Source organism: Salvelinus alpinus, chromosome 15 (assembly GCF_045679555.1).
Source record: "Salvelinus alpinus chromosome 15, SLU_Salpinus.1, whole genome shotgun sequence".
Lineage (NCBI taxonomy): Eukaryota > Metazoa > Chordata > Actinopteri > Salmoniformes > Salmonidae > Salvelinus > Salvelinus alpinus.
Genome location: NC_092100.1, coordinates 5,107,129 through 5,134,203, shown reverse-complemented (window position 1 = coordinate 5,134,203; position 27,075 = coordinate 5,107,129). Strand labels below are relative to the sequence as shown.

Here is a 27,075-nt window from a genome sequence, read left to right as displayed (position 1 = left end):
TGGTGATGACATCAGAGGACCAACCAACTGTCTGATAGAGAATGTGGTGATGACATCAGAGGACCAACCAACTGTCTGAGAGAGAATGTGGTGATGACATCAGAGGACCAACCAACTGTCTGATAGAGAATGTGGTGATGACATCAGAGGACCAACCAACTGTCTGGTAGAGAATGTGGTGATGACATCAGAGGACCAACCAACTGTCTGATAGAGAATGTGGTGATGACATCACAGAGGACCAACCAACTGTCTGGTAGAGAATGTGGTGATGAAATCAGAGGACCAACCACCTGTCTGATAGAGAATGTGGTGATGACATCACAGAGGACCAACCAACTGTCTGGTAGAGAATGTGGTGATGACATCACAGAGGACCAACCAACTGTCTGGTAGAGAATGTGGTGATGACATCAGAGGACCAACCAACTGTCTGATAGAGAATGTGGTGATGACATCAGAGGACCAACCAACTGTCTGGTAGAGAATGTGGTGATGACATCAGAGGACCAACCAACTGTCTGGTAGAGAATGTGGTGATGACATCAGAGGACCAACCAACTGTCTGGTAGAGAATGTGGTGATGACATCACAGAGGACCAACCAACTGTCTGGTAGAGAATGTGGTGATGACATCAGAGGACCAACCAACTGTCTGGTAGAGAATGTGGTGATGACATCAGAGGACCAACCAACTGTCTGGTAGAGAATGTGGTGATGACATCAGAGGACCAACCAACTGTCTGGTAGAGAATGTGGTGATGACATCAGAGGACCAACCAACTGTCTGATAGAGAATGTGGTGATGACATCACAGAGGACCAACCAACTGTCTGGTAGAGAATGTGGTGATGACATCACAGAGGACCAACCAACTGTCTGGTAGAGAATGTGGTGATGACATCAGAGGACCAACCAACTGTCTGATAGAGAATGTGGTGATGACATCAGAGGACCAACCAACTGTCTGATAGAGAATGTGGTGATGACATCACAGACGACCAACCAACTGTCTGGTAGAGAATGTGGTGATGACATCACAGACGACCAACCAACTGTCTGAGAGAGAATGTGGTGATGACATCACAGACGACCAACCAACTGTCTGGTAGAGAATGTAGTGATGACATCACAGAGGACCAACCAACTGTCTGGTAGAGAATGTGGTGATGACATCACAGAGGACCAACCAACTGTCTGGTAGAGAATGTGGTGATGACATCAGAGGACCAACCAACTGTCTGGTAGAGAATGTGGTGATGACATCACAGAGGACCAACCAACTGTCTGGTAGAGAATGTGGTGATGACATCACAGAGGACCAACCAACTGTCTGATAGAGAATGTGGTGATGACATCACAGAGGACCAACCAACTGTCTGAGAGAGAATGTGGTGATGACATCACAGAGGACCAACCAACTGTCTGATAGAGAATGTGGTGATGACATCACAGAGGACCAACCAACTGTCTGATAGAGAATGTGGTGATGACATCACAGAGGACCAACCAACTGTCTGGTAGAGAATGTGGTGATGACATCACAGAGGACCAACCAACTGTCTGGTAGAGAATGTGGTGATGACATCACAGAGGACCAACCAACTGTCTGGTAGAGAATGTGGTGATGACATCACAGAGGACCAACCAACTGTCTGGTAGAGAATGTGGTGATGACATCACAGAGGACCAACCAACTGTCTGGTAGAGAATGTGGTGATGACATCACAGAGGACCAACCAACTGTCTGATAGAGAATGTGGTGATGACATCACAGAGGACCAACCAACTGTCTGGTAGAGAATGTGGTGATGACATCAGAGGACCAACCAACTGTCTGGTAGAGAATGTGGTGATGACATCACAGAGGACCAACCAACTGTCTGATAGAGAATGTGGTGATGACATCACAGAGGACCAACCAACTGTCTGGTAGAGAATGTGGTGATGACATCACAGAGGACCAACCAACTGTCTGGTAGAGAATGTGGTGATGACATCACAGAGGACCAACCAACTGTCTGGTAGAGAATGTGGTGATGACATCACAGAGGACCAACCAACTGTCTGGTAGAGAATGTGGTGATGACATCACAGAGGACCAACCAACTGTCTGGTAGAGAATGTGGTGATGACATCACAGAGGACCAACCAACTGTCTGGTAGAGAATGTGGTGATGACATCACAGAGGACCAACCAACTGTCTGGTAGAGAATGTGGTGATGACATCACAGAGGACCAACCAACTGTCTGGTAGAGAATGTGGTGATGACATCACAGAGGACCAACCAACTGTCTGATAGAGAATGTGGTGATGACATCACAGAGGACCAACCAACTGTCTGGTAGAGAATGTGGTGATGACATCAGAGGACCAACCAACTGTCTGATAGAGAATGTGGTGATGACATCACAGAGGACCAACCAACTGTCTGGTAGAGAATGTGGTGATGACATCACAGAGGACCAACCAACTGTCTGGTAGAGAATGTGGTGATGACATCACAGAGGACCAACCAACTGTCTGGTAGAGAATGTGGTGATGACATCACAGAGGACCAACCAACTGTCTGGTAGAGAATGTGGTGATGACATCAGAGGACCAACCAACTGTCTGGTAGAGAATGTGGTGATGACATCACAGAGGACCAACCAACTGTCTGGTAGAGAATGTGGTGATGACATCACAGAGGACCAACCAACTGTCTGGTAGAGAATGTGGTGATGACATCACAGAGGACCAACCAACTGTCTGGTAGAGAATGTGGTGATGACATCACAGAGGACCAACCAACTGTCTGGTAGAGAATGTGGTGATGACATCACAGACGACCAACCAACTGCTTTCTACTATGTAGCGAGAGGCAGGACCTATTTCTACAGAAGAAGCCCATTTTTATTCTCAGCTTCTTAACTAACTCTTCTAATATGCATTTTAAAAGACCGCTTTTCATATAGCCAGAGGCCCATATATTTGTAATTAGGGACACGATCAATATGGGCACCGTCCATAGTACGTATGCTGAAATCATCAGAGTTATTTTGAGAAAACATGTACTTAGTTTTACCTGCATTCAGTACTCATTTCCGGTCAAAGTTTTTCTGTAATACAAAGGCAGACTGTAGTTCAGAGAGCTGACTGTGGGGGCACTATCATGTACGACACTATCAGAATACAAGTGTAGGTTAAATGTTTTACATCAGTAGATGCATATTGAGTTCTATCTGTGAGGTCCTGTTTAAACCAGTGACATGCAGCCCTGTCTAGGACAATTGACGAAAGCCTCTGAATTAGCAGTGAGTGATCGACGGTATGAAAAGCCTCTGAATTAGCAGTGAGTGATCGACGGTAAGGAAAGCCTCTGAATTAGCAGTGAGTGATCGACTGTATGGAAAGCCTCTGAATTAGCAGTGAGTGATCGACTGTATGGAAAGCCTCTGAATTAGCAGTGAGTGATCGACGGTATGAAAAGCCTCTGAATTAGCAGTGAGTGATCAACGTTAAGGAAAACCTCTGAATTAGCAGTGAGTGATCGACGGTACGGAAAGCCTCTGAATTAGCAGTGAGTGATCGACGGTACGGAAAGCCTCTGAATTAGCAGTGAGTGATCAACGGTACGGAAAGCCTCTGAATTAGCAGTGAGTGATCAACGGTACGGAAAGCCTCTGAATTAGCAGTGAGTGATCGACGGTACGGAAAGCCTCTGAATTAGCAGTGAGTGATCGACGGTACGGAAAGCCTCTGAATTAGCAGTGAGTGATCGACGGTACGGAAAGCCTCTGAATTAGCAGTGAGTGATCGACAGTATGGAAAGCCTCTGAATTGGCAGTGAGTGATCGACGGTACGGAAAGCCTCTGAATTGGCAGTGAGTGATCAACGTTAAGGATGTAAAAAATGTAATAAAATGTATGCACTCTACTGTAAGTCGCTCTGGATAAGAGCGTCTGCTAAATGACTAAAATGTAAATGTAAATGTAAGGAAAGCCTCTGAATTAGCAGTGAGTGATCGACGGTACGGAAAGCCTCTGAATTAGCAGTGAGTGATCGACACTATGGAAAGCCTCTGAATTAGCAGTGAGTGATCGACCGCTTGGAAAGCCTTTGACAGGTCAATGAAGAGGGAAGCACAATGTTGCCTTTTATCCATACAGTTAACATCATTTATAACTAGGCTCATACAGCAGAGATTGAGCTATAACCTGGTCTAAAACCTGACTGATGTACATTTTAGAATACAGTTCAAAGAATCGAATATTTTAGCCAGGCGAGAAGGTTTAGAAATAGGCGGATAATGATTTAGGTCACAAGGGTCACGACCTATGTGAAGGGGCCTGCCAAACCTTGTGGACAGTACCAGATATAATCATTAGGTTATAAATATGGATCAGTGATTCATCAGAGGGGCAGAGAGCTGCAGTAAAAATTGATAAAGTATATCAGATCCAGTGGATTTAAAAAAAAAAAAAAAAAAGTTTTTTTTTTACATCAAACATAAGCAAGGCATCTAGCACATCAGATAGTTAAAACATTTAAGTATATTTTTTCTGCCCAATTTCTTCATATCCAATTAGTAGTTAGTCTTGTCCCATCGCTGCAACTCCCGTACGGACTCGGGAGAGGCGAAGGTCGAGAGCCGTGCATCCCCCGAAACACGACCCAACCAAGCCTCACTGCTTCTTGACACAATGCCAACTTAACCCAGAAGCCAGCCGCACCAATGTGTTGGAGGAAACATCGTGCACCTGGCGACCGTGTCAGCCTGCACTGCGCCCGGCCCGCCACAGGAGTCGCTAGTGTGCGATGGGACAAGGACATCCCTGCCGGCTAAACCCTCCCCTAACCCGGTCTCGCTGCCGTGCTGTCTCGCTGCCGTGCTGTCTCGCTGCCGTGCTGTCTCTCTGCCCCGCTGTCTCTCTGCCCCGCTGTCTCTCTGCCCCGCTGTCTCTCTGCCCCGCCGTCTCTCTGCCCCGCCGTCTCTCTGCCCCGCCGTCTCTCTGCCCTGTACTGCGGGACACCAGTCAATAGGCTAAACCATCGCTGATACACACACACACACACACACACACACACACACACACACACACACACACACACACACACACACACACACACACACACACACACACACACACACACACACACACACACACTAATCCTCCTCTCCTCTCCTGCAGGTTGATTACAGGATGGGTTTCCACGTAGACAACCCTGCAGCTATGAACCAACCACAGAGCAACATCTCTAACCAAGGGGAGGTGCCTCGCACAGCCTCAGGTCTGTCTACCAATCACCACCTCCCATTACCCTCGGCTATTATAATAGTCTTTAGCCTAAATATTCTGTTGTATTATGAAACGTATGTATCCTTGTTTAGTAGGACCAGCCATCAGGCTCATGTGTGTTGCTAGGTCGGTCGAACAACCAATCAAATATAGTCCTTTTCCATCACCGGTTGTCATAGTGACCTGGCCCCAGACCCTGAAGAGAAAGGTTAAAGGGCAGCCCAATGTAATCCTGTCGTCTTCTGTCACTCTCATGTGGCAATACATCTCTATGTTATTCTCTCTCTCATTGCCATGGGAAACATGTTTACTTTTGCCAAAGCGAGTGAAATGAACAGTAAACATTACACTCACAAAGGTGTTGAAAGAGACGTTTCAGGTGTTAAAATATCTGCTGCAGAGCCTTCAGAAAGTGTTCCTCCCCCCTGGTCTATTTCCCCCCCTGGTCTATTTCCCCCCCTGGTCTATTTCCCCCCCATGTCTATTTCCCCCCCTGGTCTATTTCCCCCCCTGGTCTATTTCCCCCCCCCTGGTCTATTTCCCCCCCTGGTCTAGTTCCCCCCCCCCCTGGTCTATTTCCCCCCCCCCTGGTCTATTTCCCCCCCTGGTCTATTTCCATGTTGTGTTACAGCCTGACTTTACACTTAAGGTCACTACACACAAAACCCCAACATGTCAAAATGGAAATATGTTTTTTGAAATGTTTATAAATTATTAGAAAATGAACATCTGAAATGTTTTAAGTCAAGTATTCAACCCCTTTGTTATGTCAAGCCTAAATAAGTTCAGGAGTAAAAATGCGCTTATCAAGTTGTATGGACTCACTCTGTGCAATAATAGTGTTTAATGACCAACTCGTCTCTGTTCCCAACACATACAATTATCTGTAAGGTCCCTCAGTCCAGCAGTGAATTTCGAACACAGATTCAACCACAAAGACCAGGGAGGTTTTCCAATGCCTCACAAAGAAGGGCACCTATTGGTAGATGGGTACACATTAAATAAAAAGAAGACTTTGAATATCCCTTTGGGCATGGTGAAGTTATTAATTACACTTTGGATGGTGTATCGATACACCCAGTCACTACAAAGATACAGGCGTCATTCCTAACTCAGTTGCCGGAGAGTAAGGACACCGCTCAGGTATTTCACCATGAGGCCAATGGTGACTTTAAAACAGTTAAAGAGTTTATTGGTTCAGTCTGTTTTCCGCCAGACACTGGGAGATGAATTCACATTTCAGCAGGACAATAACCTTAAACACAAGGCCAAATCTACACTGGAGTTGCTTACCAAGAAGACAGTGACTGTTCCTGAGTTACAGTTTTGACTTAAATATACTTTTCAGTCTATGACAAGACCTGAAAATGGTTGTCTGGCAATGATCAACAACCAATTTGACATGAGCTTGAAGAATGTTGAACAGAATAATGGGCAATTGTTGCACAATCCATGTGTGGAAAGCTCTTATAGACTTACAAAGTATTGACTCAGGGGTGTGAATACTTATGTAAATTAGATATTTTTGTATTTATTTTTCAATACATTTGCAAAAATGCCTTAAAACATGTTTTCACTTTGTTGTTATGGGGAATTGTGTGTAGATGGGTGGGAGAGAACATTTAATCCATTTTGAATTCAGGCTCTAACAACAATTTTATTTATTTATTTATTTTATTATTTATTTTACCGTTATTTTACCAGGTAAGTTGACTGAGAACACGTTCTCATTTGCAGCAACGACCTGGGGAATAGTTACAGGGGAGAGGAGGGGGATGAATGAGCCAATTGTAAACTGGGGATTATTAGGTGACCGTGATGGTTGAGGGCCAGATTGGGAATTTAGCCAGGACACCGGGGTTAACACCCCTACTCTTACGATAAGTGCCATGGGATCTTTAATGACCTCAGAGAGTCAGGACACCCGTTTAACGTCCCATCCGAAAGACGGCACCCTACACAGAGCAGTGTCCCCAATCACTGCCCTGGGGCATTGGGATCTTTGTTTAGACCAGAGGAAAGAGTGCCTCCTACTGGCCCTCCAACACCACCAATGTGGAATAAGTCAAGGGGTATGAATACTTTCTGCAGGTACTGCGTAATCAGCTATAGTAGGGGAAGATAAATAAACAGATAAATATCAGTGGTACTTTCTGTCCCCCCCCTCTCTCGCTGTCTCTCGGTGTGTCTCGCTGTCTCTCTCTCGCTGTCTCTCTCTCGCTGTCTCTCTCTCTCTCGCTGTCTCTCTCTCTCTCGCTGTCTCTCTCTCTCTCGCTGTCTCTCTCTCTCTCGCTGTCTCTCTCTCTCTCTCTCGCTGTGTCTCTCTCTCTCTCTCTCGCTGTGTCTCTCTCTCTCTCTCTCTCTCTCTCTCTCTCTCTCTCTCTCTCTCTCTCGCTGTCTCTCTCTCTCTCTCGCTGTCTCTCTCTCTCTCTCGCTGTCTCTCTCTCTCTGTGTCTCTCTCTCTCTCTCTCTCGCTGTGTCTCTCTCTCTCTCTCGCTGTGTCTCTCTCTCTCTCGCTGTGTCTCTCTCTCTCTCGCTGTGTCTCTCTCTCTCTCGCTGTGTCTCTCTCTCTCTCGCTGTGTCTCTCTCTCTCTCGCTGTCTCTGTCTCTCTCGGTCTCTCTGTTTCTCTGTGTGTGTGTGTGTAGTGTTCAGAGTGGACCTGTTCTGCTCAGGAAAGGTGGACGGGGAAGCGGTTCTGACGGTACAACTCAACCTCACCATCCATTCCAACAACTTTACAGTGCTCAACTTCAAGAGGAGGAAAATATGTCACAAACGTAAGACTTTCTGTCACTACTGCATTTTAGAGTGAAGGAGTTTTTCTGTCCCTGTGTGTCTACTACATACGTGTCTGTGGTCACTGTCCCTGTGTGTCTACTACATACGTGTCTGTGGTCACTGTCCCTGTGTGTCTACTACATACGTGTCTGTGGTCACTGTCCCTGTGTGTCTACTACATACGTGTCTGTGGTCACTGTCCCTGTGTGTCTACTACATACGTGTCTGTGGTCACTGTCCCTGTGTGTCTACTACATACGTGTCTGTGGTCACTGTCCCTGTGTGTCTACTACATACGTGTCTGTGGTCACTGTCCCTGTGTGTCTACTACATACGTGTCTGTGGTCACTGTCCCTGTGTGTCTACTACATACGTGTCTGTGGTCACTGTCCCTGTGTGTCTACTACATAGGTGTCCTTGCTCTTTAATGAGGTGTGGGGGGGGACAACAACGGCATTCTGAATGGTAATCAAATGTGTGATCCTTGGCGTGGTCCTCTCCCTCAGGCGCTAGTGCTGAGTTAATGGAAGGGTTATACTGAGGGCAATGAAACGGTTTGTCTTCAGTTCTGCTGCTGCTATTTTCAGTCCTACTCTAGGTAATTACACACACGCTGGCTCCTCTGGCCCACTGCCTACTGGTCATATGCTCGCTCCGAGGAAACGGACAATTAATGTAAACTCTGCTTATTTTAAGCACGAGTCAAATAAGAGATGGCAAGGAGATTAGTGTTTGTGTATGTCTTTCTCTCTCTCTCTCTCTGTGTCTATCTCTGTGTCTCTGTCTCTCTCTCTGGGTCTCTGTCGGTCTCTGTCGGTCTCTGGGTCTCTGTGTCTCTCTCTGTGTCTCGCTCTGTGTCTCTGTCTCTCTCTCTGTGTCTCTGTGTCTCGGTCTCTATGTGTCTCTGTGTCTCGGTCTCTATGTGCCTCTCTCTGTCGGTCTCTGGGTCTCTGTGTCTCTGTCGGTCTCTGTGTCTCCCTCTTTCTGTCTCTGTGTGTGTGTGTCTGTCTGTCCAGTGCTGTTAAGCAGCTGGCTTGGGTTGTACTAACTTAGTTTCTCATAAAATACATCCCCAAAGTAGTACCCTTTCCAAGTTGTATCACATCTTGGCCCCATAAAGTGGGATTGAGACATGGTCAGTTTGTCAGTTGTTGTATCATGGCTGGTGCCTTGTAGACACAGGTCTCGCTGACTCCTGTTACTTCTCCATCCTGTTTACTGATAGTATCTACAATGACAGCATTTCCACTGGCTGGTTTTTGATGAGTTTCCTGTCTGACTCTTCTTCTTCTTCTCTCTTAACAGGAATAGATCCTGATCTGAAGATGCCTCCCGTCTCCAACAATAAGACTGTTCCGCGGCCAGAGAGTAAGTCGGCCTGTCCATAGGACCACAGCATATACTGAAGAGGGGTGGTGAGGTGGAGTGGAGACTGGTGGGGCGGAGTGGAGACTGGTGGGGCGGAGTGGAGACTGGTGGGGCGGAGTGGAGACTGGTGGGGCGGAGTGGAGACTGGTGGGGCGGAGTGGAGACTGGTGGGGCGGAGTGGAGACTGGTGGGGCGGAGTGGAGACTGGTGGGGCGGAGTGGAGACTGGTGGGGCGGAGTGGAGACTGGTGGGGCGGAGTGGAGACTGGTGGGGGCGGAGTGGATACGTAAGCTAGACGAGAGGCTTTTAACAGACACAGAGATGAAAGCTTTCATAAAGACAGTGGGTGTAAGGAGAGACTTTTACAGGTACCCCGAGGGGAGCGCTTTCAGAATCAAACCCTTGGTATTTTCTCCTTGTCTGTGTTTCATATCTCCCTCTTTACTCTCCCTCTCTTGTATATTTTCAATAAATGATTTGGTCTGTGGTGTCTTCCCTCCGCCAGATGGAGTGTCCATTCCCACCACGTCCACCAGGGTGTTCTATATCAGTGTCGGGGTGTGCTGCGCTGTCATCTTCCTGGTAGCCATTGTTCTGGCTGTTATGCATCTACACAGCATGAAGAGAGTAGAACTGGACCACAGGTTAGTACTGGGGTTCTGAATGAATATATATCACACACATACACATATATATATATCACACATTTACCAGGTCTCTCTTTGAAAAGAGATGTGATCTCAATGATAACATGGAGTGGAATGATAACCACCCCTCTCCACTTTATAAATAAAGGTTAGAAAACATTATTGTCTTCAGAAAGTATTCAGACCCCTTGACTTTTTCCACATTTTGTTACAGCCTTATTCTAAAATTTATCACATATTTTTTCCCCCTCATCAATCTACACACAGTACCCCATAATGACATCACAATACCCCATAATGACATCACAGTACCCCATAATGACATCACAGTACCCCATAATGACATCACAGTACCCCATAATGACATCACAGTACCCCATAATGACATCACAGTACCCCATAATGACATCACAGTACCCCATAATGACATCACAGTACCCCATAATGACATCACAGTACCCCATAATGACATCACAGTACCCCATAATGACATCACAGTACCCCATAATGACAAAGCAAAAATAAAATGCTGAAATAACATTTACATAATTATTCAGACTCTTTACTCAGTACTTTGTTGAAGCACCTTTGGCAGCGATTACAGCCTCATGTCTTCTTGGGTATGATGCCACAAGCTTGGCACACCTGTATTTGGGGAGTTTCTCCCATTCTTCTCTGCAGATCCTCTCAAGCTCTGTCAGGTTGGATGGGGAGCGTTGCTGCACAGCTATTTTCAGGTCTCTCCAGAGATGTTCGATCGGGTTCAAGTCCGGCCTCTACTTGGGCCACTCAAGGACATTCAGTCCACCACCATACTTTACCGTAAAGATGGTACCAGGTTTCCTCCAGACGTGATGCTTGACATTCAGGACAAAGAGTAAAATCTTGGTTTCATCAGACCAGAGAATCTTGAGAGTCTTTAGGTACCTTTTGGCAAACTCCAAGCGGGCTGTCATGTGCCTTTTACTGAGGAGTGGCATCTGTCTGGCCACTCTACCATAAAGGCCTGATTGGTGGAGTGCTGCAGAGATGGTTGTCCTTCTGGAAGGTTCTCCCATCTCCACAGAGGAATTCTGGAGCTCTGTCAGAGTGACCATCGGGTTCTTGGTCACCTCACTGACCAAGGCCCTTCTCCCCGGTTGCTCAGTTTGGCCGGGTGGCCAGCTCTAGGAAGAGTCTTGGTGGTTCCAAACTTCTTCCATTTAAGAATGATGGAGGCCACTGTGTTCTTGGGACCTTCAATGATGCAGAAACGTTTTGGTTCCCTTCCCCAGATCTGTGCCTCGACACAATCCTGTTTTGGAGTTCTACAGACAATTCCTTCGACCTCATAGCTTGGTTTTTGCTCTGACATGCACTGTCAACTGTGGGACCTTATATAGACAGGTGTGTGCCTTTCCAAATCATGTCCAATCAGTTGAATTTACCACAGGTGGACTCCAATCAAGTTGTAGAAACATCTCAAGGATGATCATTGGAAACAGTATGCACCTGAGCTCAATTTCGAGTCTCATAGCAAAGGGTCTGAATACTTATGTAAATATTGCTTTTCTTTTTAGTGTAAAAATGTCTAAATTATTATTGTGTAGATTGATTGAGGGGGAAAAAATAATTTAATACATTTTAGAATAAGGCTGTAACGTAACAAAATGTGGAAAAAGTCAAGGGGTCTGAATACCTTTCGAATGCACTGTGTGTGTGTGCGTTGTGTGTGTGTGTGTGCTCACACACACATATATATATATATGCAGCAGTAAGGAACGAGGATAGTAGAAAATGTTGCGTTTTTTAAAGTTCTCTCCGTTCCTTCCTGAATGTGCCGCTGCTGCAGGGAGGGGCTACTAAAACGGTCTCGTTTCAGTAAGGAGCAGCAGAGTTGTCCGTGTTACTGTAGAGTCCATGTTACAGCAGAAACGGACCGAACCACATGAATGCCCCAGCAGGCCCGTATTCAGTCAGCTGTTCTTTTCAAACGCAATTATATTCATTTATTTCATAAAAAAACAAAAAAACATTTATGACTTGTTTTCGCGACTGTCTTCATCCATAACCATCATTATACGCGAATTATGCCAGCCCTAGTGTTGCTCATACCCAGTACCTCGTGAGCCAACACAATATTTCCAAAGATATTGTGCTTAGATAGATTTAGAGAGCGAGTTGAAACCTGCTCAATGTTTACGAAGCTAATAAATAAACTGTCCCCTCCGGGTATCTGTAGAGTAGACAGCTGTATTAGTTTGCTTATCAGAACAACAGGAGTACTGATGTAGGATCAGTTTGACCTTTTTTAACTCCTAATGGATCAGAAAGGGGACTTGATCCTAGATCAGTTGTCCAGGTACTCTGAGAGAAAACATCCCAACACCGTAAAGGATGGCGCCAGGTGTTAGGAGTTCAGATTATTGAATTAATACTGCACTGTGTATTTCAGCTTCTACTTAATCATTTCTGCCACGGATTCCATCTTGGTAGATTCAGATCAGCTCCTTGTCAGTCTGTTATCTCAGGTCATTGTTGGAAAGAATCCTCGGTTTGTCTTGCCTCTCTCTCTTCTCTTTCCATTTCTCTCTGTCTTCTCTTTCCATTTCTCTCTGTCTTCTCTTTCCATTTCTCTCTGTCTTCTCTTTCCATTTCTCTCTGTCTTCTCTTTCCATTTCTCTTCGTCTTCTCTTTCCATTTCTCTCTGTCTTCTCTTTCCATTTCTCTCTGTCTTCTCTTTCCATTTCTCTCTGTCTTCTCTTTCCATTTCTCTCTCTTCTCTTTCCATTTCTCTCTCTTCTCTTTCCATTTCTCTCTGTCTTCTCTTTCCATTTCTCTCTGTCTTCTCTTTCCATTTCTCTTTGTCTTCTCTTTCCATTTCTCTCTTCTCTTTCCATTTCTCTCTTCTCTTTCCATTTCTCTCTGTCTTCTCTTTCCATTTCTCTCTGTCTTCTCTTTCCATTTCTCTCTGTCTTCTCTTTCCATTTCTCTCTGTCTTCTCTTTCCATTTCTCTCTGTCTTCTCTTTCCATTTCTCTTCGTCTTCTCTTTCCATTTCTCTCTGTCTTCTCTTTCCATTTCTCTCTGTCTTCTCTTTCCATTTCTCTCTGTCTTCTCTTTCCATTTCTCTCTCTTCTCTTTCCATTTCTCTCTCTTCTCTTTCCATTTCTCTCTGTCTTCTCTTTCCATTTCTCTCTGTCTTCTCTTTCCATTTCTCTTTGTCTTCTCTTTCCATTTCTCTCTTCTCTTTCCATTTCTCTCTTCTCTTTCCATTTCTCTCTGTCTTCTCTTTCCATTTCTCTCTGTCTTCTCTTTCCATTTCTCTCTGTCTTCTCTTTCCATTTCTCTCTGTCTTCTCTTTCCATTTCTCTCTCTTCTCTTTCCATTTCTCTCTGTCTTCTCTTTCCATTTCTCTCTGTCTTCTCTTTCCATTTCTCTCTGTCTTCTCTTTCCATTTCTCTCTGTCTTCTCTTTCCATTTCTCTCTGTCTTCTCTTTCCATTTCTCTCTGTCTTCTCTTTCCATTTCTCTCTGTCTTCTCTTTCCATTTCTCTTTGTCTTCTCTTTCCATTTCTCTCTGTCTTCTCTTTCCATTTCTCTCTCTTCTCTTTCCATTTCTCTCTGTCTTCTCTTTCCATTTCTCTCTGTCTTCTCTTTCCATTTCTCTCTGTCTTCTCTTTCCATTTCTCTCTGTCTTCTCTTTCCATTTCTCTCTGTCTTCTCTTTCCATTTCTCTCTGTCTTCTCTTTCCATTTCTCTCTGTCTTCTCTTTCCATTTCTCTCTGTCTTCTCTTTCCATTTCTCTTCGTCTTCTCTTTCCATTTCTCTCTGTCTTCTCTTTCCATTTCTCTTCATCTTCTCTTTCCATTTCTCTCTCTTCTCTTTCCATTTCTCTCTGTCTTCTCTTTCCATTTCTCTTTGTCTTCTCTTTCCATTTCTCTTTGTCTTCTCTTTCCATTTCTCTTTGTCTTCTCTTTCCATTTCTCTTTGTCTTCTCTTTCCATTTCTCTTTGTCTTCTCTTTCCATTTCTCTTTGTCTTCTCTTTCCATTTCTCTTTGTCTTCTCTTTCCATTTCTCTCTGTCTTCTCTTTCCATTTCTCTCTTCTCTTTCCATTTCTGTCTTCTCTTTCCATTTCTCTCTGTCTTCTCTTTCCATTTCTCTCTGTCTTCTCTTTCCATTTCTCTCTGTCTTCTCTTTCCATTTCTCTCTGTCTTCTCTTTCCATTTCTCTCTGTCTTCTCTTTCCATTTCTCTCTGTCTTCTCTTTCCATTTCTCTCTGTCTTCTCTTTCCATTTCTCTTTGTCTTCTCTTTCCATTTCTCTCTCTTCTCTTTCCATTTCTCTCTCTTCTCTTTCCATTTCTCTCTGTCTTCTCTTTCCATTTCTCTCTGTCTTCTCTTTCCATTTCTCTCTGTCTTCTCTTTCCATTTCTCTCTGTCTTCTCTTTCCATTTCTCTCTGTCTTCTCTTTCCATTTCTCTCTCTCTCCTGTTTCCATTCCTTTCTCTCTCTCTCTCTTTCTCACACAGCAGAACAACGTGTCTCACATGCTCCCACAGCCAGCCAGGCATCTCTCTAATGTAATATTTGAGATAAATCGAGTTGTTTTAATGCTGTTTTATTAGACTTGGTTAGATTTGATCAGACTTGTTGGTGAGATGTTTGCAGTGAACAGACAAACTCTTGTTGTTGTTTTTAAGTAGGACGATGCTAAACAGGATTTACTTCGTGAAACGTTGTCTTGAACAGCAGCGGTGGGGAGAATTAGAGCAGGGAGGGTTCTCTATCTGTATGAAGGACTGTTTAAGTGGCCAATAGGAGCAGAGCAGGTGTTTAGGTGGCCAATAGGAACAGAGACGGCGTTACCTTTTTATAATGATGTTTGTGAAGTGGCAGGTGTTGCTTCCTCTCTCTCTCCCCTTCCTTTCTTTCTTCATGAGTATTGTTATCTCACTCTCTCTCTCCATTCCTTGCTTTCTTCATGAGTATTGTTATCTCTCTCCACTCCTTCCTTGCTTTCTTCATGAGTTGTTATCTCTCTCTCTCCACTCTGTCCTTGCTTTCTTCACGAGTATTGTTCTCATCTCTCTCTCCCTTCCTTTCGTCCAGTGTTTCAGACAGTGGCAGTTCCCAGGGCCTGTCCCAGCCGTCCACCCAGACCACCCAGTACCTGAGAGCTGACACACCCAACAACGCCAGTGCTGTCACCAGTAAGACACACACACACACCAGCGCAGCTATGTACATGTCCACGCACACAAAAACACACAGAGAAAGAAAGAAACAGTAAGATCCTTCCCATTTACACTCAGAAAATAACAGCATCCAAGTAACGTCTTATCCAGTAACGTCTTATCCAGTAACGTCTTATCCAGTAACGTCTTATCCAGTATCATCTTATAGTATCCAGTAACGTCTTATCCAGTATCATCTTATAGTATCCAGTAACGTCTTATCCAGTATCATCTTATAGTATCCAGTAACGTCTTATCCAGTAACGTCTTATCCAGTATCATCTTATAGTATCCAGTAACGTCTTATCCAGTATCATCTTATAGTATCCAGTAACGTCTTATCCAGTAACGTCTTATCCAGTATCATCTTATAGTATCCAGTAACGTCTTATCCAGTATCATCTTATAGTATCCAGTAATGTCTTATCCAGTAACGTCTTATCCAGTAACGTCTTATAGTATCCAGTAACGTCTTATCCAGTAACGTCTTATCCAGTATCATCTTATAGTATCCAGTAACGTCTTATCCAGTAACGTCTTATCCAGTATCATCTTATAGTATCCAGTAACGTCTTATCCAGTAACGTCTTATCCAGTATCATCTTATAGTATCCAGTAACGTCTTATCCAGTAACGTCTTATCCAGTATCATCTTATAGTATCCAGTAATGTCTTATCCAGTAACGTCTTATCCAGTATCATCTTATAGTATCCAGTAACGTCTTATCCAGTAACGTCTTATCCAGTATCATCTTATAGTATCCAGTAACGTCTTATCCAGTATCATCTTATAGTATCCAGTAATGTCTTATCCAGTAACGTCTTATCCGGTAACGTCTTATCCGGTAACGTCTTATCCGGTAGCGTCTTATCCGGTAACGTCTTATAGTATCCGGTAACGTCTTATCCGGTATCATCTTATAGTATCCGGTAACGTCTTATCCGGTATCATCTTATAGTATCCGGTAACGTCTTATCCGGTAACGTCTTATCCGGTAACGTCGTATAGTTTCCAGTAGCGTCTTGTCCAGTGACGTCGTAGAGTATCCACTGACGTCTTGTCCAGTAACGTCTTATAGTATCCGGTATCGTCTTATAGTATCCGGTATCGTCTTATAGTATCCGGTAACGTCTTATAGTATCCGGTATCGTCTTATCCGGTAACGTCTCATGGTATCCGCTGCAGTAGCTAACAGGTCATTGTCCTGGTCTAACAAGTTGTTTTGGACAGCTCCTTAGGACATTGGCTGTTAACTCCTTGATACATCTCCAGTAAGTCTCCTTTATGCTGCATGCCATTTTTAAGTCCCGTCTATTTTGAACTTTCTTGCTTTACTTAGTGGGGCAAAAAGGTATTTAGTCAGCCACCAATTGTGCAAGTTCTCCCACTTAAAAAGATGAGAGAGGCATGTAATTTTCATCATAGGTACACTTCAACTATGACAGACAAAATGAGGGAAAAAAATCCAGAAAATCACATTGTAGGATTTTTAATGCATTTATTTGCAAATTATGGTGGAGAATAAGTATTTGGTCACCTACAAACAAGCAAGATTTCTGGCTCTCACAGACCTGTCACTTCTTCTTTAAGAGGCTCCTCCGTCCTCCACTCGTTACCTGTATTAATGGCACCTGTTTGAACTTGTTATCAGTATAAAAGACACCTGTCCACAACCTCAAACAGTCACACTCCAAACTCCACTATGGCCAAGACCAAAGAGCTGTCAAAGGACACCAGAAACAAAATTGTAGACCTGCACCAGGCTGGGAAGACTGAATCTGCAATAGGTAAGCAGCTTGGTTTGAAGAAATCAACTGTGGGAGCAATTATTAGGAAATGGAAAAGTAGGTGTCATACACGAAGTAGATATCCTAACCGACTTGCCAAAACTATAGTTTGTTAACAAGAAATTTGTGGAGTGGTTGAAAAACAAGTTTTAATGACTCCAACCTAAGTGAATGTAAACTTCCGACTTTCAACTGTATTAGGTGGGGACGTATTAGGTGGGGACGTATTAGGTGGGGACGTATTAGGTGGGGACGTATTAGGTGGGGACGTATTAGGTGGGGACGTATTAGGTGGGGACGTATTAGGTGGGGACGTAAGCTGTGGACGCCAAGTCTAGCTTGGTGCTGTCTTTATAGCCTCAGGGAGGGTTCTGGTATAATGGGACATGGTCATATGTCTGTGTCTCTTCCTCCCTACAGCCTGATCTACTCTGTCACCAGAGCTGCATTCCTCCACCAAACAAGATAATGTCTGTGATGGGGGATCATCTCATTAGCTAAACTGGTGTCTGACGGTCGGGATAAACAAGACAGGATTGCCTCGGCATCCAGGTCCTTAAATGGCATTCTATTCCCCATGTAGGGCTCTACTTTTTACCAGTCCTATGGGCCCTGATCAGAAGTAGTGCACTATAGAGAATCAGGTGCCATTTTGGAACGCAGCCTCTGGCCCGGTGGACTTACGGTCCGTCTGGGCCGGTGGGTTTGCGGTCCGTCCGGGCCGGTGGGTTTGCGGTCCGTCCGGGCCGGTGGGTTTGCGGTCCGTCCGGGCCGGTGGGTTTGCGGTCCCTCTGGGCCGGTGGGTTTGCGGTTCCGTCCGGGCCGGTGGGTTTGCGTTCCGTCCGGGCCGGTGGGTTTGCGGTCCGTCCGGGCCGGTGGGTTTGCGGTCCGTCCGGGCCGGTGGGTTTGCCGTCCGTCTGTCTTGTCCTCTAAACATGTCTGAGATGAGAAGGTAGATTTGGGGTAGTAGAAGTACAATTCTCTATTGTAGTAATATCTGGTGCTAGGAGGGAGGAGCCAGGGTGTACTCTCTGAAGACTGAGGTTTTTCCTCAGCTAATCTGATATCCCGATTTTGTGTTAGTTGTACTAGTCTAGTTATGAACCATTCGGATCAGGAGATACTCCTTGATTCCTTGCGTCCTCTCTCCTCACATTCTACTCAAAACCTCTTGGATGAGGTCAGAGCAGAGAGACAGCGTGTTCCAGTTCCCGCCAATATCCAGCCACTTCACACAGCCATTGAAGAGGAATGGGACAACATTCCACAGGCCACAATCAGCAGCCTGATCAACGCTATGTGAAGGAGATGTGTCACGCTGCATGAGGCAAATGGTGGTCACACCAGATACTGACTGGTTTTCTGATACACGCCCTTACTTTTTCAATTAAAGTATCTGTGACCAACAGATGCATATCTGTATTCCCAGTCATGTGAAATCCATAGATTAGGACCTAATGAAATTATTTAAATTGACTGATTTCCTTATATGAACTGTAACTCAGTAAAATCTTATAAATGGTTGCATGTTGAGTTTATATTTTTCTTTGGCGCATGTGATAAGTAACATTTGATTTGACAGCAGACGTGGGGAATCAATGAGTTATTTTATAATGTAGACTCCAGCGGGGGTCACTGTAATAATTGTAGTCAGACACTATAATGGTGGCTCTAACAAAAACACTTCCAATGTTCCTGCCCGGTAGAGAGAAGGCTGATCCAGGGTACTGGTGGTAGAGAGAAGGCTGATCCAGGGTACTGGTGGTAGAGAGAAGGCTGATCCAGGGTACTGGTGGTAGAGAGAAGGCTGATCCAGGGTACTGGTGGTAGAGAGAGAGCTGATCCGGGGTACTGGTAGTAGAGAGAAGGCTGATCCAGGGTACTGGTGGTAGAGGGAGAGCTGATCCAGGGTATTGGTGGTAGAGAGAGAGCTGATCCGGGGTACTGGTGATAGAGAGAGAGCTGATCCAGGGTACTGGTGGTAGAGAGAGAGCTGATCCAGGGTACTGGTGGTAGAGAGAAGGCTGATCCAGGGTACTGGTGGTAGAGAGAAGGCTGATCCAGGGTACTGGTGGTAGAGGGAGAGCTGATCCAGGGTACTGGTGGTAGAGAGAGAGCTGATCCAGGGTACTGGTGGTAGAGAGAGAGCTGATCCAGGGTACTGGTGGTAGAGAGAGAGCTGATCCAGGGTACTGGTGGTAGAGAGAAGGCTGATCCAGGGTACTGGTGGTAGAGAGAAGGCTGATCCAGGGTACTGGTGGTAGAGAGAAGGCTGATCCAGGGTACTGGTGGTAGAGGGAGAGCTGATCCAGGGTACTGGTGGTAGAGAGAGAGCTGATCCAGGGTACTGGTGGTAGAGAGAAGGCTGATCCAGGGTACTGGTGGTAGAGAGAGAGCTGATCCAGGGTACTGGTGGTAGAGAGAAGGCTGATCCAGGGTACTGGTGGTAGAGAGAGAGCTGATCCAGGGTACTGGTGGTAGAGAGAGAGCTGATCCAGGGTACTGGTGGTAGAGAGAAGGCTGATCCAGGGTACTGGTGGTAGAGAGAAGGCTGATCCAGGGTACTGGTGGTAGAGAGAAGGCTGATCCAGGGTACTGGTGGTAGAGAGAAGGCTGATCCAGGGTACTGGTGGTAGAGAGAAGGCTGATCCAGGGTACTGGTGGTAGAGAGAAGGCTGATCCAGGGTACTGGTGGTAGAGAGAAGGCTGATCCAGGGTACTGGTGGTAGAGAGAGAGCTGATCCGGGGTACTGGTGGTAGAGAGAAGGCTGATCCAGGGTACTGGTGGTAGAGAGAGAGCTGATCCAGGGTACTGGTGGTAGAGAGAGAGCTGATCCAGGGTACTGGTGGTAGAGAGAGAGCTGATCCAGGGTACTGGTGGTAGAGAGAAGGCTGATCCAGGGTACTGGTGGTAGAGGGAGAGCTGATCCAGGGTACTGGTGGTAGAGAGAGAGCTGATCCAGGGTACTGGTGGTAGAGAGAGAGCTGATCCAGGGTACTGGTGGTAGAGAGAGAGCTGATCCAGGGTACTGGTGGTAGAGAGAAGGCTGATCCAGGGTACTGGTGGTAGAGAGAAGGCTGATCCAGGGTACTGGTGGTAGAGAGAAGGCTGATCCAGGGTACTGGTGGTAGAGGGAGAGCTGATCCAGGGTACTGGTGGTAGAGAGAGAGCTGATCCAGGGTACTGGTGGTAGAGAGAAGGCTGATCCAGGGTACTGGTGGTAGAGAGAAGGCTGATCCAGGGTACTGGTGGTAGAGAGAGAGCTGATCCAGGGTACTGGTGGTAGAGAGAGAGCTGATCCAGGGTACTGGTGGTAGAGAGAAAGCTGATCCAGGGTACTGGTGGTAGAGAGAAGGCTGATCCAGGGTACTGGTGGTAGAGAGAAGGCTGATCCAGGGTACTGGTGGTAGAGAGAAGGCTGATCCAGGGTACTGGTGGTAGAGAGAAGGCTGATCCAGGGTACTGGTGGTAGAGAGAGAGCTGATCCAGGGTACTGGTGGTAGAGAGAGAGCTGATCCAGGGTACTGGTGGTAGAGAGAAGGCTGATCCAGGGTACTGGTGGTAGAGAGAGAGCTGATCCAGGGTACTGGTGGTAGAGAGAAGGCTGATCCAGGGTACTGGTGGTAGAGAGAGAGCTGATCCAGGGTACTGGTGGTAGAGAGAAGGCTGATCCAGGGTACTGGTGGTAGAGAGAGAGCTGATCCAGGGTACTGGTGGTAGAGAGAGAGCTGATCCAGGGTACTGGTGGTAGAGAGAAGGCTGATCCAGGGTACTGGTGGTAGAGAGAAGGCTGATCCAGGGTACTGGTGGTAGAGAGAAGGCTGATCCAGGGTACTGGTGGTAGAGAGAAGGCTGATCCAGGGTACTGGTGGTAGAGGGAGAGCTGATCCAGGGTACTGGTGGTAGAGAGAAGGCTGATCCAGGGTACTGGTGGTAGAGAGAGAGCTGATCCGGGGTACTGGTAGTAGAGGGAGCTGATCCGGGGTACTGGTTGTAGAGGGAGAGCTGATCCAGGATACTGGTGGTAGAGAGAGAGCTGATCCAGGATACTGGTGGTAGAGAGAGAGCTGATCCAGGGTACTGGTGGTAGAGAGAGAGCTGATCCAGGGTACTGGTGGTAGAGAGAGAGCTGATCCAGGGTACTGGTGGTAGAGAGAGAGCTGATCCAGGGTACTGGTGGTAGAGAGAGAGCTGATCCAGGGTACTGGTGGTAGAGAGAGAGCTGATCCAGGGTACTGGTGGTAGAGAGAAGGCTGATCCAGGGTACTGGTGGTAGAGGGAGAGCTGATCCAGGGTACTGGTGGTAGAGAGAAGGCTGATCCAGGGTACTGGTGGTAGAGAGAGAGCTGATCCGGGGTACTGGTAGTAGAGGGAGCTGATCCGGGGTACTGGTTGTAGAGGGAGAGCTGATCCAGGATACTGGTGGTAGAGAGAGAGCTGATCCAGGATACTGGTGGTAGAGAGAGAGCTGATCCAGGGTACTGGTGGTAGAGAGAGAGCTGATCCAGGGTACTGGTGGTAGAGAGAGAGCTGATCCAGGGTACTGGTGGTAGAGAGAGAGCTGATCCAGGGTACTGGTGGTAGAGAGAGAGCTGATCCAGGGTACTGGTGGTAGAGAGAGAGCTGATCCAGGGTACTGGTGGTAGAGAGAGAGCTGATCCAGGGTACTGGTGGTAGAGAGAGAGCTGATCCAGGGTACTGGTGGTAGAGAGAGAGCTGATCCAGGGTACTGGTGGTAGAGAGAGTGCTGATCCATGGTACTGGTGGTAGAGAGAGAGCTGATCCAGGGTACTGGTGGTAGAGAGAGAGCTGATCCAGGGTACTGGTGGTAGAGAGAGTGCTGATCCAGTGTGCTGGTGGTAGAGAGAGAGCTGATCCGGGGTACTGGTGGTAGAGAGAGAGCTGATCCGGGGTACTGGTGGTAGAGAGAGAGCTGATCCGGGGTACTGGTGGTAGAGAGAAGGCTGGTCCGGGGTACTGGTGGTAGAGAGAAGGCTGGTCCGGGGTACTGGTGGTAGAGGGAGAGCTGATCCGGGGTACTGGTGGTAGAGAGAGCTGATCCAGGGTACTGGTGGTAGAGAGAAGGCTGGTCCGGGGTACTGGTGGCAGAGAGAGCTGATCCGGGGTACTGGTGGTAGAGAGAGAGCTGATCCGGGGTACTGGTGGCAGAGAGAGAGCTGATCCGGGGTACTGGTGGTAGAGAGAGAGCTGATCCGGGGTACTGGTGGTAGAGAGAGAGCTGATCCAGGGTACTGGTGGTAGAGAGAGAGCTGATCCAGGGTACTGGTGGGTAAATGTATTGTCCAATAGGAGAGCTGACCGTGTCACTTTTCAATAGAAATTCTAGTATTCTATCACAGGTATTTTCCACTTTATTCCATAAATGTCTATTCATTCCATTTCCAATCATTCTATTAGACCAGAGGTGTCAAACTCATTCCACAGAGGGCCTAGTGTCTGCAGTTCTTTGGTTTTTCCTTTCAATTAAGACCTAGACAACCAGGTGAGGGGAGTTCCTTACTGAGACCTAGACAACCAGGTGAGGGGGGTTCCTTACTGAGAGCTAGACGACCAGGTGAGGAGAGTTCCTTACTGAGACCTAGACAACCAGGTGAGGAGAGTTCCTTCCTGAAACCTAGACAACCAGGTGAGGAGAGTTCCTTCCTGAAACATAGACAACCAGGTGAGGAGAGTTCCTTACTGAAACATAGACAACCAGGTGAGGAGAGTTCCTTACTGAGACCTAGACGACCAGGTGAGGAGAGTTCCTTACTGAGACCTAGACAACCAGGTGAGGGGAGTTCCTTACTGAGACCTAGACAGCCAGGTGAGGGGAGTTCCTTACTGAGACCTAGACAGCCAGGTGAGGAGAGTTCCTTACTGAGACCTAGACAACCAGGTGAGGGGAGTTCCTTACTGAGACCTAGACAACCAGGTGAGGGGAGTTCCTTACTGAGACCTAGACGACCAGGTGAGGAGGGTTCCTTACTGAGACCTAGACAGCCAGGTGAGGAGGGTTCCTTACTGAGACCTAGACGACCAGGTGAGGGGAGTTCCTTACTGAGACCTAGACAACCAGGTGAGGGGAGTTCCTTACTGACACCTAGACGACCAGGTGAGGGGGGTTCCTTACTGAGACCTAGACAACCAGGTGAGGGGAGTTCCTTACTGAGACCTAGACGACCAGGTGAGGAGGGTTCCTTACTGAGACCTAGACGACCAGGTGAGGGGAGTTCCTTACTGAGACCTAGACAACCAGGTGAGGGGAGTTCCTTACTGAGACCTAGACGACCAGGTGAGGAGGGTTCCTTACTGAGACCTAGACAACCAGGTGAGGGGAGTTCCTTACTGAGACCTAGACGACCAGGTGAGGGGAGTTCCTTACTGAGACCTAGACAACCAGGTGAGGGGAGTTCCTTACTGAGACCTAGACAACCAGGTGAGGGGGGTTCCTTACTGAGACCTAGACAACCAGGTGAGGGGAGTTCCTTACTGAGACCTAGACAACCAGGTGAGGGGAGTTCCTTACTGAGACCTAGACGACCAGGTGAGGAGGGTTCCTTACTGAGACCTAGACAACCAGGTGAGGGGAGTTCCTTACTGACACCTAGACAACCAGGTGAGGGGAGTTCCTTACTGAGACCTAGACAACCAGGTGAGTTCCTTACTGAGACCTAGACGACCAGGTGAGGAGAGTTCCTTACTGAGACCTAGACAACCAGGTGAGGAGAGTTCCTTACTGAGACCTAGACAACCAGGTGAGGAGAGTTCCTTACTGAGACCTAGACGACCAGGTGAGGGGAGTTCCTTACTGAGACCTAGACAACCAGGTGAGGGGGAGTTCCTTACTGAGACCTAGACGACCAGGTGAGGGGAGTTCCTTACTGAGACCTAGACAACCAGGTGAGGGGAGTTCCTTACTGAGACCTAGACAACCAGGTGAGGGGAGTTCCTTACTGAGACCTAGACAACCAGATGAGGGGAGTTCCTTACTGAGACCTAGACAACCAGGTGAGGAGAGTTCCTTACTGAGACCTAGACAACCAGGTGAGGGGAGTTGCTTACTGAGACCTAGACAACCAGGTGAGGGGAGTTCCTTACTGAGACCTAGACAACCAGGTGAGGGGAGTTCCTTACTGAGACCTAGACAACCAGATGAGGGGGGTTCCTTACTGAGACCTAGACAACCAGGTGAGGGGAGTTCCTTACTGAGACCTAGACAACCAGGTGAGGGGAGTTCCTTACTGAGACCTAGACAACCAGGTGAGGGGAGTTCCTTACTGAGACCTAGACAACCAGGTGAGGGGAGTTCCTTACTGAGACCTAGACAACCAGGTGAGGGGAGTTCCTTCCTGAGACCTAGACAACCAGGTGAGGGGGGTTCCTTACTGAGACCTATACAACCAGGTGAGGGGAGTTCCTTATTGAGACCTAGACAACCAGGTGAGGAGAGTTCCTTACTGAGACCTAGACGACCAGGTGAGGAGAGTTCCTTACTGAGAGCTAGACAACCAGGTGAGGGGAGTTATTTATTAATTAGGGACCTTAATTCATCAGTCAAGTACAAGGGAAGAGTGAAAACCCTCAGATGCTCTACCCTCCGTGGAATGAGTTTAACACGTGTATTAGACTGACTTCCACAGTGGTGTTTACATGTCTGTTAGGTGTATGTACACTGTGGCCATCTAGTGGCTGTGTCCTCATACTGCACATCATTGTGTTGTGGCTGCTCATCACTCTGCTGTCTTGTGGTTGCTGCTTCAATGATACCATTCACCACCAGCCATATACCCAACCCTTATTCACCTCAATCTCTCTCTCTCTCCCGCTCTCTCCAACCCTTCCTCTCTGCGTCCCTCTCACTCTCACCCCCGTCCGTCCCTCCCCCTCTCACTATCTCTGATCCTTACTCTCTCCCTCCCTCTCTCTCTCTCATCCTCCGTCCGTCCCTCCCCCTCCCCCTCTCTCTCTCTCTCTCTCTCTCTCTCTCTCTCTCTCTCTCTCTCTCTCTCTCTCTCTCTCTCTCTCTCTCTCTCTCTCTCTCTCTCTCTCTCTCTCTCTCTCTCTCTCTCTCTCCACCCCCCTCTCTTCTCTCTCTCTCTCTCTCTCCACCCCCCTGTCCTCTCACCATCAGACCATCACCCTGGCACTGCACCCATTCTCCAGCTTGCTGCCGCCACCTTCCCAAACCCTGGTGCCCCCGTCCATGAAACCAGAAGTAAGTCCACGTGGTCCATTCCAGTCTTACCATGGGGTCTACCTGTTCACCTGCTACATACCTGTAGCACACCTGCTACTAACCACCTCATTCATTCAGCCCCATGTTGATCTGTCATCTAGTTACGGTGTAGACCTACTTCCACATGACTGAGTGAACTGGGTAGCTAGTCCAGCCAGATGACTAAATGAACTGGGTAGCTAGTCCAGCCCACATGACTGAGTGAACTGGGTAGCTAGTCCAGCCACATGACTAAATGAACTGGGTAGCTAGTCCAGCCACATGACTAAATGAACTGGGTAGCTGGTCCAGCCACATGACTAAATGACCTGGGTAGCTAGTCCAGCCACATAACTAAATTAACTGGGTAGCTAGTCCAGCCAGATGACTAAATGAACTGGGTAGCTGGTCCAGCCACATGACTAAATGACCTGGGTAGCTAGTCCAGCCACATAACTGAGTGAACTGGGTAGCTAGTCCAGCCCACATAACTGAGTGAACTGGGTAGCTAGTCCAGCTACATGACTAAATGAACTGGGTAGCTAGTCCAGCCACATGACTGAGTGAACTGGGTAGCTAGTCCAGCCCACATGACTAAATTAACTGGGTAGCTAGTCCAGCCAGATGACTAAATGAACTGGGTAGCTAGTCCAGCTACATGACTAAATGAACTGGGTAGCTAGTCCAGCCCACATGACTGAGTGAACTGGGTAGCTAGTCCAGCCACATGACTGAGTGAACTGGGTAGCTAGTCCAGCCCACATGACTAAATTAACTGGGTAGCTAGTCCAGCCAGATGACTAAATGAACTGGGTAGCTAGTCCAGCCCACATGACTGAGTGAACTGGGTAGCTAGTCCAGCCACATGACTGAGTGAACTGGGTAGCTAGTCCAGCCCACATGACTAAATTAACTGGGTAGCTAGTCCAGCCAGATGACTAAATGAACTGGGTAGCTAGTCCAGCCACATGACTAATTGAACTGGGTAGCTAGTCCAGCCACATGACTAATTGAACTGGGTAGCTAGTCCAGCTACATGACTAAATGAACTGGGTAGCTAGTCCAGCCACATGACTAATTGAACTGGGTAGCTAGTCCAGCCACATGACTAATTGAACTGGGTAGCTAGTCCAGCCACATGACTAATTGAACTGGGTAGCTAGTCCAGCCACATGACTAATTGAACTGGGTAGCTAGTCCAGCTACATTACTAAATGAACTGGGTAGCTAGTCCAGCCACATGACTGAGTGAACTGGGTAGCTAGTCCAGCCACATGACTGAGTGAACTGGGTAGCTAGTCCAGCTACATGACTAAATGAACTGCGTAGCTAGTCCAGCCACATGACTAAATGAACTGGGTAGCTAGTCCAGCTACATGACTAAATGAACTGGGTAGCTAGTCCAGCTACATGACTAAATGAACTGGGTAGCTAGTCCAGCCACATGACTAATTGAACTGGGTAGCTAGTCCAGCCACATGACTAATTGAACTGGGTAGCTAGTCCAGCCACATGACTAATTGAACTGGGTAGCTAGTCCAGCCACATGACTAATTGAACTGGGTAGCTAGTCCAGCCACATTACTAAATGAACTGGGTAGCTAGTCCAGCCACATGACTGAGTGAACTGGGTAGCTAGTCCAGCCACATGACTGAGTGAACTGGGTAGCTAGTCCAGCTACATGACTAAATGAACTGGGTAGCTAGTCCAGCCACATGACTAAATGAACTGGGTAGCTAGTCCAGCTACATGACTAAATGAACTGGGTAGATAG

The 27,075-nt window shown here is 47.1% G+C and overlaps 1 protein-coding gene across 2 annotated transcripts in view; it reads left to right on the top strand.

Annotated features, from left to right (window-relative positions):
* The window catches only part of LOC139539405 (tyrosine-protein kinase RYK-like), a 180,687-nt gene that overhangs the window by 84,712 nt on the left and 68,900 nt on the right, over positions 1-27,075 (top strand). The window contains exons 3-8 of one of the 2 annotated variants that reach the window (XM_071342306.1): positions 5,178-5,277; positions 7,932-8,063; positions 9,370-9,432; positions 9,938-10,076; positions 15,169-15,269; positions 25,217-25,300. In XM_071342306.1, the coding sequence (XP_071198407.1) occupies positions 5,178-5,277; positions 7,932-8,063; positions 9,370-9,432; positions 9,938-10,076; positions 15,169-15,269; positions 25,217-25,300 (619 nt within the window). The remainder of the gene's footprint in view (positions 1-5,177; positions 5,278-7,931; positions 8,064-9,369; positions 9,433-9,937; positions 10,077-15,168; positions 15,270-25,216; positions 25,301-27,075) is intronic. The other variant, XM_071342307.1, reaches the window with a different exon arrangement.